The 13,886-nt window shown below is 39.8% G+C and overlaps 2 protein-coding genes across 2 annotated transcripts; both read right to left on the bottom strand.

The window, feature by feature from the left end:
* Window positions 1–457: 457 nt before the first annotated feature.
* LOC121385020 (QRFP-like peptide receptor) lies at window positions 458–1,447 on the bottom strand. Its single transcript, XM_041515556.1, has one exon. It carries the CDS (start codon window positions 1,445–1,447, stop codon window positions 458–460), a length of 990 nt encoding a protein of 329 aa, XP_041371490.1.
* Window positions 1,448–5,324: 3,877 nt separating this feature from the next.
* Window positions 5,325–6,563, bottom strand: LOC121385021. Its single transcript, XM_041515557.1, has one exon. It carries the CDS (start codon window positions 6,561–6,563, stop codon window positions 5,325–5,327), a length of 1,239 nt encoding a protein of 412 aa, XP_041371491.1.
* Window positions 6,564–13,886: the final 7,323 nt, after the last annotated feature.

Consider the following 13,886-nt stretch of genomic DNA (forward strand, 5'->3'; position numbering starts at 1 on the left):
TATTCTAGAAACATAACCAACGCAGTTCCCAACTACAGTGGCTTCAGTTCTTAAGACATTGGTTCTATTTGAGTGGAGTGTATTCTACAAACATAATCAACGCAGTTCCCAACTACAGTGGCTTCCGTTTTAACACATTGGTTCTATTTGAGTGGAGTGTATTCTAGAAACATAACCAACGCAGTTCCCAACTACAATGGCTTTATTTGTTAAGACCTTGGTTCTATTCGCGTGGAGTGCATTGTAGAAACATAACCAACGCAGTTCCCAACTACAATGGCTTCATTTGTTAAGACCTTGGTTCTATTCGAGTGGAGTGTATTCTAGAAACATAACCAACGCAGTTCCCAACTATGTACAATGGCTTCAGTTGTTAAGACATTGGTTCTATTTGAGTGGAGTGTATTCTAGAAACATAACCAACGCAGTTCCCAACTATATACAGTGGTTTCCGTTGTTAAGACCTTGGTTCTATTTGAGAGGAGTGCGTCCTCGGAATATGATTATGGTGCTCTATAACACCAATGGGTTGGATTCTGGCGACACAGCCACACGCCTTCTTGATCTTGCCGAGCTCCATCCTGAAGTTCTGGTTGAAGTACGCGTACACGATCGGGTTCACTACGGAGTTGGCTAGAGCCAGGACGGTGAAGACGAATCTCAGAATGACGTAGGTCAGGGACTTTGTGAAGGCGTCCACGTCGTGGATGTCGATACCCATTATCATGTTGATGCTGTCGAAGATGATGTCGATCATGTAGAAGGGCAGCCAGCTGAAGAAGAAGAGCACCACGTTGGTGATGAGGAATTTCACGATCCGCCTCTTGTTCCTCACCACGTTTGTGATGGCCATCGACTTGGTCCACAATCTCCGTGCAATCCGTGCGTACATCAGGGTCATGAGGATGATAGGGATGACGAAGAGGACGATGAAGTCGGTGATGCGGTAGTACAGGTCGTCGTCGTCCTCTTCGATCAACAGATTACAGAACTTGGTCCTGTTGCCGCACGTATTTGTGATCGCGTGCAGGTGGCCCACGGTTAGGATGCTGAAAAACATCTTTGCGGAATACACACATGACGTCAGCCAGACCGCAAAAACTGTGCGCACTCCCGTCCGTATTGTCCAGGCTTTAGTGGTCGCAAAGACGACGGCCGTGTAACGGTCAAAGGTGACCGCTAGCAACGAATACACGCTCGCCGTGAATGCGACGGTCTCGAAATAGACTGGCAGCAGGCAGGAGGCCTTGTTGAAGGGCATCAGTCCATTGATCTGGATGATGGTCAGGGTGAGCGCCACCAGACCAATGAGGAGGTCGCTGGCCGACAGTGACGTAATGAAGATGTTGGGCACCGTGTGCATGTCCTTGCGAAGCGCCACGATCAAGATGACTGTCAGGTTTCCTGTGACACACAGCACGAGGATAATGGTGAAGGTCAGGGTCATTATCCAGACGGGAACAAATATTGACGGACGTTCCTCTAACATGGCTGGGTTTTGTTTGTTTTTACTCGTGAAGATTAACAAAAATATTACTTACACAGCACAAAGATTACCGTGAAGGTCACAGTCGTTATTTAGATTGGAAGGAATATCGATGGACGTTCCTTTAACATGGCTGTCGTTATCCAGACGGGAACGAATATCGATGGACGTTCCTTTAACATAGATGATATGGATTTTAGTGGTTATTGTTATTATTGTTTTTGGGGGGGTTTTGTGGGGGTTTTTTACTCAAAAATATTAGTTACACAGCACAAAGATTACCATGAAGGTCACAGTCGTTTTCCAGACGGAAACGCATATTGATAGCCGGTCCACTAACATGGCTGGGGTTTTTTTTTCTTTCTTTCTCGGTAATGATAACCGATATATTAGTTACACACACAGAACCTGTCTTCCAACACGCATAGCACGAGGATGACGTTAAGGTCGTTATCTAGATACGAACGTGTACTGATGGCCGGTCTTCGAACATGGCTGACTTTTGAGACTCTGTAATGATACAAGAATTGTAAATATTAGTTACACTCACATAATCCGACTTCGAATACAGCTCTTTTTTGTTTCTATGGTGATACGAAATGGCATCATTGCATATTTTTGAATCTGTGATCATAAATCTGAACGACAAAAAAAAAAAAACATAATACATGGTCAGGGCCGTATCTCTGCACAATGCAGAGTCGAATGGTTATTTGGCAAAATAGTGGTTGATTCTATGAATCTCTATCTAGTACCTCGTCTGTAGGAGGACAGCCACGCCCGAGGAGATCCTTGACTAGAGATTTCATCCCTCTTGCACCGCCAAAAAGACAACTACTACTCACAGACCCACTCAAAACTAACACCGGGCAGAGCTCATTAAAATGAATACAGCTGTAGTCCCAAAAGCAATCTAATTAAAATTAGTTCCACTATTACATGTGGATCTAACAGCAGCCCGTTGGAGCTCATGTCCACCAATCAAAACCTTACTTGCAGAATCATGCCAGTGATTTAAAAATAATTTGAAAACATTCCGAATTATCCTGAGGGTATACGACATGTTTCGTGTGAATTACGAATGCCTTAACACGTTTTATTTTATAAAATAAATATATTTGTAATGTAAAACTGAAGACTGATTTAGTTTTTAGTTTTTTTTAATAAATACATAATTTGTAATGTAAAATTGAAGACTGATAACCCATCCCGTACGTATTGGTATGGTTTGCTGTACTGCGGCCACTAAAATAGACTCGCCCGATATTTTTAGAATTTGTATGCTCCCAAATAACGTTATAAAAGGCGAAGTGTGATTGGTCAATATTTAAATTATTATTTACAGACGAAATGTTACTTGGACATTGGCAGGATAGATACGGTCAGAGTAATTGGGTTCGCGCACCCTCTGCCCCGAAATTCGAAGTGCTTCGATAAATCCATTGCTTGTCGGACTAATGCTCCAGAGTTGACATTGACGCAGGGATGCCCCCCTCCCCACCCCCCACCATTCTTTTCTGAATTACACAGAAAAGTTGGGTAGATGTTATATAATATAATTATATATTTTTTCTCTTCATCTGCACTGATCCCTTCTCATGACCATGGTGCCCCCTCATTTCTCTTCGGCCTCGGTGGCGTCGTGGTTGGGCCATCGGTCTACAGGCTGGTATGTACTGGGTTCGGTTTTTCTCCCAGTCGAGGCATGGGATTTTTAATCCAGATACCGACTCCAAACCTTGAGTGAGTGCTCCGCAAGGCTCAGTGGGTCGATGTAAACCACTTGCACCGACCAGTAATCCATAACTGGTTCAACAAAGGCCATGGTTTGTGCTATCCTGCCTGTGGGAAGCGCAAATAAAAGATCCCTTGTTGCCTGTCGTAAAAGAGTAGCCTATGTGGTGACAGCGGTTTTCCTCTAAAAAAAACAGTGTTAGAATGACCATATGTTTGACGTCCAACAGCCGATGATAAGATAAAAAAAAAAAAATCAATGTGCTCTAGTGGCGTCGTTAAATAAAACAAACTTTACTTTACTAAATACTTCCCTTCACATTCTCCATATAGCCACGGCAACGTTTATAACTGACTGTGTCCCCAAATGACGTCATTTGGACCCACAAGGGGCGGGACGTAGCCTAGTGGTAAAGTGCTCGCTTGATGCGCGGTCGGTTTAGGATCGATCCCTGTCGGTGGCACCATTAGGCTATTTCTCGTTCCAGCCAGTTCACCACGACTGGTATATCAAAGGCCGTGGTATGTACTATCCTGTCAGTGGGATGGTGCATATAAAAGATCCCTTGCTGCTAATCGAAAAGAGTAGCCCATGAAGTGGCGACAGCGGGTTTCCTACTTAAAGGGGCATTCCTGAGTTTACTGCATTGTAAGATTTTCCGACTAATAAAATATTTGTACGATTACACTTACATATTAAATATATTTTCTTGTTTAGAATATCAGTGTCTGTATATTCAATGTCTTTCTGGTCGTCTTAATATTTGTAAGAAGCCCAAACTGGATTTTGTTCTTCAAATAATTTCGTACGTACGAAAAAACTATATTTTAGGAAATAAGATGAAATTTAACCTAGTACAAATATTAGAACGATCAGAAACACGTTTAGTATACATGCAGAAAAATATAGTTGATATGTAATTACAATCGTTAAAAAGTCTCTGTTAGTCCATTATAGACGACAGAAACACTCATCAAAACTTGTCCACTTACATTTACTTCCTTGTTAATGTGACTAACGATTGACATTTGTATGATCAGTAAATCTGCTCTAATGTAATCTTGACTGTTCATTCTCATTTCTATTATATCTATCTCATCTAATTTATCTAAAAGTTCCATTCTTCTTTCGACCTCGTGCTGTCTTGCCTTTTTTCATATCTAGAGTTCTCTTTTCCTACCTTCTCAAATAATAAAATATTCATACTAAAACGCAAACGAACCGGTAAGTGCTAAAACACGGTCAGACCGCTACATACCAGCCCCCTAATTGTATCGATTAGATCGAAACAATTATATACTAATTAATACCAAACCAATACACTCTAATCAAAATATCTTGAAATGCTTCCTGCATAAACAAATACATGTATCTAATTACTATCAATAACGTCAGCATCTTCTGATTCTAAAATCAAACACAGTTTATCTATGGGACGCACAAGAATGGACTCGCGAGTTTTAACTTTCACAATTCGGACAAAAGCCCTTTTGTCCATAATCACTTCAAGTACTTTCGCAAGAGCCCAAGAGTTTCTGGGAGTATTGTCCACAAGTAATACAATATCTCCAACCTTTACATTTCTTTTTGAATGTAACCACTTCTGTCTTTCTTGAAGCAAAGGAATGAATTCTCTTAACCACCTCTTCCAAAAAATATCAGCTAAGTACTGAACTTGCCTCCAACGACGTTTTCCATAACTGTCACTCTTATCAAAAAGCCCAGGTGGCATATTTTCTCCTGGTTGAAACAAAAGTAGGTGATTAGGCGTCAAAGGTGTTAAGTCATTTGCCTCAACTGGAATACCTGTAATTGGACGATTATTCAAAATTGCTTCAACTTCGCAAAACAAAGTTTGTAATGCTTCATCATCAAGACGACAAACTTGCTCTTGCATCAATGAATACAAGATCTTTCTTACAGAACGAATCATTCTCTCCCATACTCCACCAAAATGAGAACCAGCAGGAGGATTAAACTCCCAAGAAATGCTTTCCTTTAACATTGCTGTTTGTAACTTATCATGATTCCATTTCCTAATCTCTTCTCTTAATTCTTTTTCACAACTCACTAAATTAGATCCATTATCAGGTCTAATAACCTTCACGGACCTCGTCTAGCAATAAACCGCCTAACACAGTTTATACATGAATCCATATCCAGAGAATATGCCATTTCCAAATGTACAGCTCGAATAGCCAAACAAGTAAAGATTATCCCATATCGTTTAACTGTACTCCTTCCTCGCTTCACAAGAATAGGGCCAAAATAGTCCATTCCAACACGCGTGAAAGGTGGTTCATCTGACGTTAAACGATCCGCAGGTAAATTTGCCATCTTTTTCTCCAAAACACGAGCTTGATACTTTCTGCACACGACACACTTGGACAAAAGACGCGTAATAACAGTACCAGATCCAATCATCCAATATTGCTGTCTCAGAACAGACATTATCACATTCTTTCCAAAATGTCCCATTCTTTTATGAATGTCCTGTAGTATCAATGCTGATACATGAGATTCTTTAGGGAGGATTATGGGATGCTTGGCATCGTAACGTATTATCGCTTTCTCTAACCGACCTCCTACTCGCATTATTCCTTCATGAAGAATGGGATCCAGTTTCTGAATTATCGATCTCTTATTATGTTTGAATCCATTCTTTTCTTGACTCAAAGCTAACATCTCCTCTAGAAAACAGCGCCATTGGACTACCCTAATTATAGCCATTTCTGCTGCCTTCAGTACATTTATAGACAGATAATTTATTCTTTGTCTGTCAGCCTCTCTCTGAGCTGAATCAAGACTAATTTGTTTAGTCTTTGATTTTCTATACTTAACCACAGTTTGCAGTTGTCTGATCACCAGTAAGATCCACACTACTGCACGTTTCAATTTCATCCAGTCTGAAAAGTAACATAATAGTCTGTCTATAACATCACAGGACTCACTAACTACAGCGACGTTAACAGTTTTCTTCACCTCTGGATCATCACTGTCAATTTTCACTGCATCTGTCTCTGGCGTAACATCTAGCCACTCTGTTTCAGGCTTCCACAAAAAGCCTGGACCATTAAACCAGAAGTCGGCTTTCAGGAAGTTGTCCATTCTCATTCCTCTTGAAGCTGCATCTGCAGGATTTGTCTTAGAATCAATATATTTCCACTGATGCACCTGTGAAGCTTCACGAATAACATTAACACGGTTGGCAACAAACGTATGGAAACGTGATGTGTCATTTGCGATATATCTGATCACTGACATACTATCTGTCCAGTAATAAACGTCATCAATAGGATATTCAAGTTCATCCAAAATGAGTTTACTCAGTTTGACAGCCATAGTAGCTGCTGTTAGCTCTAACCTAGGTATTGTGATTTTCTTCGAAGGCACAACTCTTGATTTTGCCATAACGAAACAACAGTGAACATGGTTGACTTCATTCTCAAGCCTCAAGTAAGCTATCACTCCATAACTTTTATCACTAGCGTCTGAAAACATATGTAACTGGCATGTTTTTACACAACCAAAATCTGCAGGCTTAAAACATCTTAACAACTTGACTCTTTTAAGTTCTGGAAGTTCATCCATCCACTTTCGCCACGTTTTCAGAATGTCTCCTGAAATCTCTTGATCCCAATCCATATTTTGTCTACATAAATTCTGAAGCAGAATTTTAGCTGTGAGCACAAAAGGAGCAACAAATCCCAACGGATCATACAGAGAACTAACTACTTTCAGGATTTCTCTTCTTGTGGCTTTGTAACACTTTAACTGTAAGTTAAATCCCAAATTATCAGTTTCCACAAACCAAGAAATCCCAAGTGCTCTTTCATTGGGAAGTTCATCAAATTTTAAATCAAGTTCTTTCACAGCTTTTGAACGCTTTTCAACAGGTATGCTGTCCATAACAGTATGACTATTGCTAATCCATTTTGTCAAAGAGAAGCCTCCCTTGAGACAAAGTGAACTCATATCACATATCACGAATCAAAGAAATAGCTTCATTCTCAGTAGGTACAGATTTGAGACAGTCATCCACGTAAAACCCTGTCCTAATCAGATCCGTAACCTGTGACTCATACAACTTTTGATTGTCTGTAGCTGTTTGACGTAACGCTGCCGAAGAACAACTTGGTGAAGAAACCGCACCAAAAAGATGAACAAGCATCCGGTATACAGCAGGTGCTTTCTGTGTATCACCATCTGGCCACCAGTAAAAACGTAATAAGTCACAATCCTCCTTTGGAACTCTGACTTGATAAAACATACTCTCTATATCTCCCATAATCGCTACAGTCTCTTGTCTAAACGAAGAAAAACACCTACAAGACTATTGGTCAAATCTGGTCCTTGAAGTAATAAACTGTTCAAAGATACACCTTCATAGATGGCGGTACAGTCAAATACGACGCGTATTTTATCAGGTTTCTTTGGATGATACACCCCGTGGTGAGGTATGAACCATACTCTTCCTTCAATCCCTCTCAGTTCATTCTCGGGTACTTGTTCAGCGTAACCTTTTTCTAATATGTTCTTCATGAAAGCCTTGTAATCTCTGTGAAATTCAGGTTTTCTCTTCATTTTGTCCTTTAATCTTAACAACCTTTGCAAAGCTTGAGTATGATTATTTGGTAACACAACATAATCATTTCTGAAAGGTAACGCTATGACGTAATGACCTTTTTCAAGCTTAATTGTTCTGTTGACCTTCTCCATAAAACATTTATCCTCATAAGAATTCTGTTTCTTGTCATCTATGATACGTTCAGGAAAATCCAAATGTATTGCGTGTCGTACTAGACAATCAAGCCTTTTCAGCTCCTCTACCTCTTCTATTGCAGTTATTTCTGCTCTGTTAACAGAAACTGTGAGCCCCTTCTCACCTACTTCATTATTTGCCACTCGGATGACATTCCACACCACCCATCCAAGAAGAGTTAAACTTGCATGTGGACTTCCACGAGGTCCTGTTTTCACAACAAGAGGAGTGTACGCATCCGGAACATTATTGCCAATTAGCAAATCAATATCAGAATGTATCTGAGGAAGACTAATATCAGCAAGATGAGACCACTGTTCAATGTCTTTCTGTGTGGGAATATGACACTGAGACACAGGCAGTTTATCCTTTGAGAACACTCTAGGAAGCTCAATAACATTCTGACATTCAAGATCACATACTTCTAGCCCATTTACTGCATAAGTGTACATCGAGTGAGGTTTACCCATAGTCTCGAGTGTGATCTTCATCTGTTTGCCTGCACAACCTAATTCTTGCATCAATCTCTGAGAACAAAATGACACACTACTGCCAGGATCTAAGAAAGCATAATAATGTGTCAATCACCTTCGAACAATTCTTCATTCTAACTTTGACAGGTATAATAGCCATTGTACACTCGCCATCACCAGCCCCCATAGCTCTACTTGACTGACTAGCATAAGCACTTGTCTCTTTCTGCACATTTTTAGGACTAGTTTGATCTCTAAGCTTTTGAATATGTAACAGTCTGATGACTGCCTTTACACTGTGAGCAAACCACTCTTATTTCACATTCTTTACTTCTGTGTCCATGTTTAAGACACCTGAAGCACAGACCCTTCGTCATCAGGAACTTCAACTTATTTTCATGTGAAAGAAGTTTCCACTTGTTACATGACTCCAATCCATGTTCTATTGCCTTGCAGTGTATACATGGTTTCATCAATGACTTTACTGGAATACTTTCTACATTAACTTCACGACCAGTGTCAATGCTCTCTAACCGCGTCTTATTCACAAAACTCTTTGTTTTTTCTTGTGTTCTTTCACCCAACTTTGAATCTAACAAATCTGTCACAAATACTTTTGTTTTATAACCATATGGATTTTTCGGACTTTAGACTTTTGGAGTATATGTTTTCTGTTCTGGACTCATTGCTTTCTTACCATATATCGTATCATTAGCTTTCATGGACTCTTTTCTTACGAAGTCTACAAGAGTATGAAAGTGAACACACTGATTTCTATCTTTAGTTGTTTGTACAATGTTTCGCCATTTATCATGGTACTGATATGGCAGCTTCATGACAAGACCTCTTATGTTATCTGGATACTCTAGTATCTTCATAGCATCTATACTTTTCACAGCATTCTCACATTCAGTAAGAAAAATTGAATATTCATCCAGTGCTTTTGCATTGTCTGCCTTAATGATAGGCCAGTCCAGTGCCTTTTTCACAAAGGCACAAGCAATAATATCTGTATTACCATACCTTTCTTCAAATTCATACAGTATAGCTTGATAGGCTCTGACACCATCCAAGTAATAGTAGCCCGATACTATTTTATTGGCCTCTCCAGTTGTAAACTGATCTAAATAATTCACAAGTTCATCACTGTTATTACAATTGACAACAATTTTGTTGTTGAACTGTCTCATGAAGCGTTTGTATTCTAGTGGATTTCCACTGAATTTCATCATTTCTATCACTGGTTTTTTCAAGTGTTGCACAACTGAAATGCCATCGATCCTTTCATCAATATGTCTCGGAAGGGTAAACGGTTTTGCCAAGGGATCTAATGGTACATTACCATTAATAACTGGCTCTACAGGTTGATAATTATCTACAGAATGTACATTTGCCTTACTTTTGTCACTATAAACACTACCTTCAAGTGATTTTTCGTACTTGTTTAACACCTTTGTTTTGGCTTCTGATGATGCTATTTCGGCTTGAAGTTTTAGTTCTTCTTCTTCCATTTTTAGCTTTAATTTATTCATCTCAATTGTCTGCATCTGTTTCAAAAGTGTTGCTTTGCTTAACAGCTCAGCTCTTTTCTGCTCTTCCTTAAGTTTAGCCATAGAAATGGAACTAGCCTGACTGATACTTGATGCACGACTTTCAGACTTCACACGAGAATGACTGACTTGTGAAACACTATCTCTAGGTTTAATATCAGAGTGTATTGAAAACCAGTTTTCTAGTTTTCTCTTAAAATCATAAAGAATAGGATCTTGTTCAATACTGATTCTTAAAATATACTCTGTCTTTTCCTTCTCTGTCAGCAATTTTAGATAATTATCTCTATCGATAAAGAATTCCTCCCACAATGCCAAACATTCAGAATATTCGTTTCTCACTTTATCTGTGTCCTCACACTCGGACAATAAAGATTCTATAAAAGTCTGCTTGGCTCTCAACTGTCTAAAAGATAATTTCAAGCCCTTCTCTTTCTGTTCTACTGTGTATGCTAACCCCTTTAATGTCATTGTTCGTGGTCTTGCCCCAACCTCACTGGCCTCGGAATCGTTTTCACTTCTTATCGTCTGACCGGAAATGTCAATACATATAGACGACAGAAACACTCATCAAAACTTGTCCACTTACATTTAGGGGAGAGTTGCCAGGATTGGACCAGTACCTCAATTGGACCAGAACTGTATTTTCATTCAAATTGTGACAGTAGCGCCATCTAGTCAATATATTAATCTGTACACACGCCGCTATTGGCCTTGAACCAGTCGAGTCGAAAAAGGTAATATTTTTGGATTTATCAATAAAAGTAACATTTATGCATGTATCATCTAATACTATTCTTGGAAAAAACATCTATGGAGCAATGCGAACATAGTTAGAAGTGTTAAATTAGGTCATAACGATACATAAAGGTTTGTTATTGTGAGTGATAAAACAAGTGCCAAGATGTTACGCATGTGTACATGTAGGTCAGCATCTATTTATAACTATGGTAAAACCACGATTGGACCAACTGAATTGCTGGGATTGGACCAGTTCCTCAATTGGACCATAATGTTTTGACCTGGTATTTTGGTGATCGTGCCAACCGCCAAATATGATACCAGTTACTTTATGCATCAAAATGACATTTTAAGCACGTTTATGAGTAAAACAAACGCCAAAAAGGACCTTTCTGCGTGATCCAATCGAGGAATCGGTGGTCCAATCGAGGATTCTATTTTGATTCATGAGCGAATTATATTTTAATAAAGCTATTTCTTTCTTTTTTGCAAGTAGCCATAGTTCCTACTGTGTCTAATTATCCAAAAGAAGGAACTGATATTTTGCAAACCCAAGAGAGGTTCATGCCCAATTTTAGTTACTGTAGCAGATTCCATGATCGGACAATGTATGTGCTGGGTTCTGGTTTAATTGAAGGCATTTGATTTTTTTAAAAACTCCAAAGTGGTCCAATCGTGGTAGTAGAATCCACGATTGGACCATTTTGGGTTTAAATTTGTTTTTAAAATTTACCTGGAATAATTAAACTTTCTACAAAATAAGTTGCATCAATGCGTATTGTATGCCCCAACAATAATGAAGGAACTACTTTCCTGCTGATTTCTCTATTTGTCTAATTTGCACAACCATTCTTCCATAAGGGGTCCAATCCCGGCAACTCTCCCCTACTTCCTTGTTAATGTGACTAACGATTGACATTTGTATGATCAGTAAATCTGCTCTAATGTAATCTTGACTGTTCATTCTCATTTCTATTATATCTATCTCATCTAATTTATCTAAAAGTTCCATTCTTCTTTCGACCTCGTGCTGTCCATCTTGCCTTTTTTCATATCTAGAGTTCTCTTTTCCTACCTTCTCAAATAATAAAATATTCATACTAAAACGCAAACGAACCGGTAAGTGCTAAAACACGGATCAGACCGCTACATCCATAACATCTTAAAAATTGCAGCAAACTCAGGAATGTCCCTTTAATATCTGTGTGGTCCTTAACTATATGTCCAATGCCATATAACCGTAAATAAAATGTGTTGAGTGCGTCGTTAAATCAACCATTTCCTTCCTTATTTCTGGTATAGAGGGCGCTGTTGTAGCTACCGTGGAAGATTTTGGAAAAAAGTAAGGTTGACACGCATGTTCAAAATCGACGCGCGCGCTAATCCAGCAATCGAGTCTTCTTGACCATAGCAGATGAATACAATTCATTTATTGGTTTTTAATGGGAAGCATCTAATATCGTGGTCAGCTTGATATTTCTGTGGAAGATTACCGTACAGATAAGAAGGAAGTAGGAAATGTTTTATTTAACGACGCACTCAACGCATTTTATTTACAGTTATATGGCGTCAAACATACGATTAAGGACCACACACACACACACACACACACACACATATATATATATATGTGTGTGTGTGTGTGTGTGTGTGTGTGTGTGTGTAGTACGTGCTTCGGGACCCGCGCTTCAGGGGGCCCCGCGGTCCCCCGCCCCTGATGGTGATGTGTACATTTATTTCCCCACGGTCATTTTCCCCTCTTCCCGACGGGGTTGCAAAATATATATCCTGGGAAGGAGGTCCCGCTGTTATTTGTGCTACAGGCCCCACGGATCCTAAAACCGGCTCTAATGTCGGAATGTGCTCATCCCCCAATATTTTTACAGTTTGTGTCCTGAATAGGTCTATGTATGTGCCCAGTAGTTAAATATTAATCACATCCCACACCCCGTAATTTAACGTCGTTTATATAGTTTATGACGAGACAAACTGTTGTTAAAATATCTGTTGAAATAAAGTTTCACAAGCGCACGTGTTCGCCCTTGTAAGAGTTGCTATGCAGACCGACATTATATTTCTTTAATAATGTTGAAAACTGGAAATTAAACTGTAATGATCATATTATGTTTGACATCCAATAGCAGATGATCATGGGTGTCACCTGGTAGGGGACGGGGTGATATGCCCCCCCCCCCCCCCCCCCGCCACTGTTTTGGAAAGTTATACATTATGTTCATTATGTTCTTATATGCCTACAACACGAGCTGGTTTAATTAAAATGCTTAAAGTTTTAAATAACACGGTGGCGCATGATACTGTAATTATGTTGTTTATTTTATTTATATGGCTTATTTTGAGAGAGAGAGAGAGAGAGAGAGAGAGAGAGAGAGAGAGAGAGAGAGAGAGAGAGAGAGAGAGAGAGAGAGAGAGAGAGAGAGAGAGAGAGAGAGAGAGACAGAGACAGAGACAGAGACAGAGACAGATAGAGAGACAGACACAGAGACAGAAGGGAGTGTGAGAGTAGGAGAGGAAGAGTCCCTGTGTGTGTGTGTGTGTGAGAGAGAGAGAGAGAGAGAGAGAGAGAGAGAGAGAGAGAGAGAGAGAGAGAGAGAGAGAGACACACACACACGCACGCACGCACGCACGCACACACACACACACACACAGACAGACAGACACAGAGAAGGGGCGCAATAATATAATTTTTCTTTTACGGACGCTAAACATACCTTAAGTATTGAAACCTTTCATTTCCCTCAACAAACAGCGACCACTGCAGGTTTAGCACTGCCGGTCCGTGTGCCAGGAACTCTTCTCAGACATCGCCTGTAAATTCCACCTCAAGAAGTCGATATATGCAATACACATATAGAGAGCGAGCGAAATCACAGTGTGCAAAAGTGTATCATTCTGCGTAATCCACATGCGTGAAATACATGTACACGACGAAGAAGGAAATGTTTTATTTAACGACGCACACATTTCATTTACTGTTATATGACGTCAGGCTATTTCTCGTTCCAGCCAGTGCTCCACAACTGGTGTAACAAAGGCCGTGGTATGTACTATCCTGTCTGTGGGATGGTGCACATAAAAGACCCCTTTCTGCCAATCGAAAATAATAGCCCATGAAGTAATA

This window comes from Gigantopelta aegis, chromosome 11 (genome assembly GCF_016097555.1).
Source record: "Gigantopelta aegis isolate Gae_Host chromosome 11, Gae_host_genome, whole genome shotgun sequence".
NCBI classification, from domain to species: domain Eukaryota; kingdom Metazoa; phylum Mollusca; class Gastropoda; order Neomphalida; family Peltospiridae; genus Gigantopelta; species Gigantopelta aegis.

Coding starts and splice junctions, on each gene's coding strand:
- LOC121385020 (XM_041515556.1), bottom strand. CDS start 1,447: ATGACCCTGACCTTCACCATTATCCTCGTGCTGTGTGTCACAGGAAAC.
- LOC121385021 (XM_041515557.1), bottom strand. CDS start 6,563: ATGGCTGTCAAACTGAGTAAACTCATTTTGGATGAACTTGAATATCCT.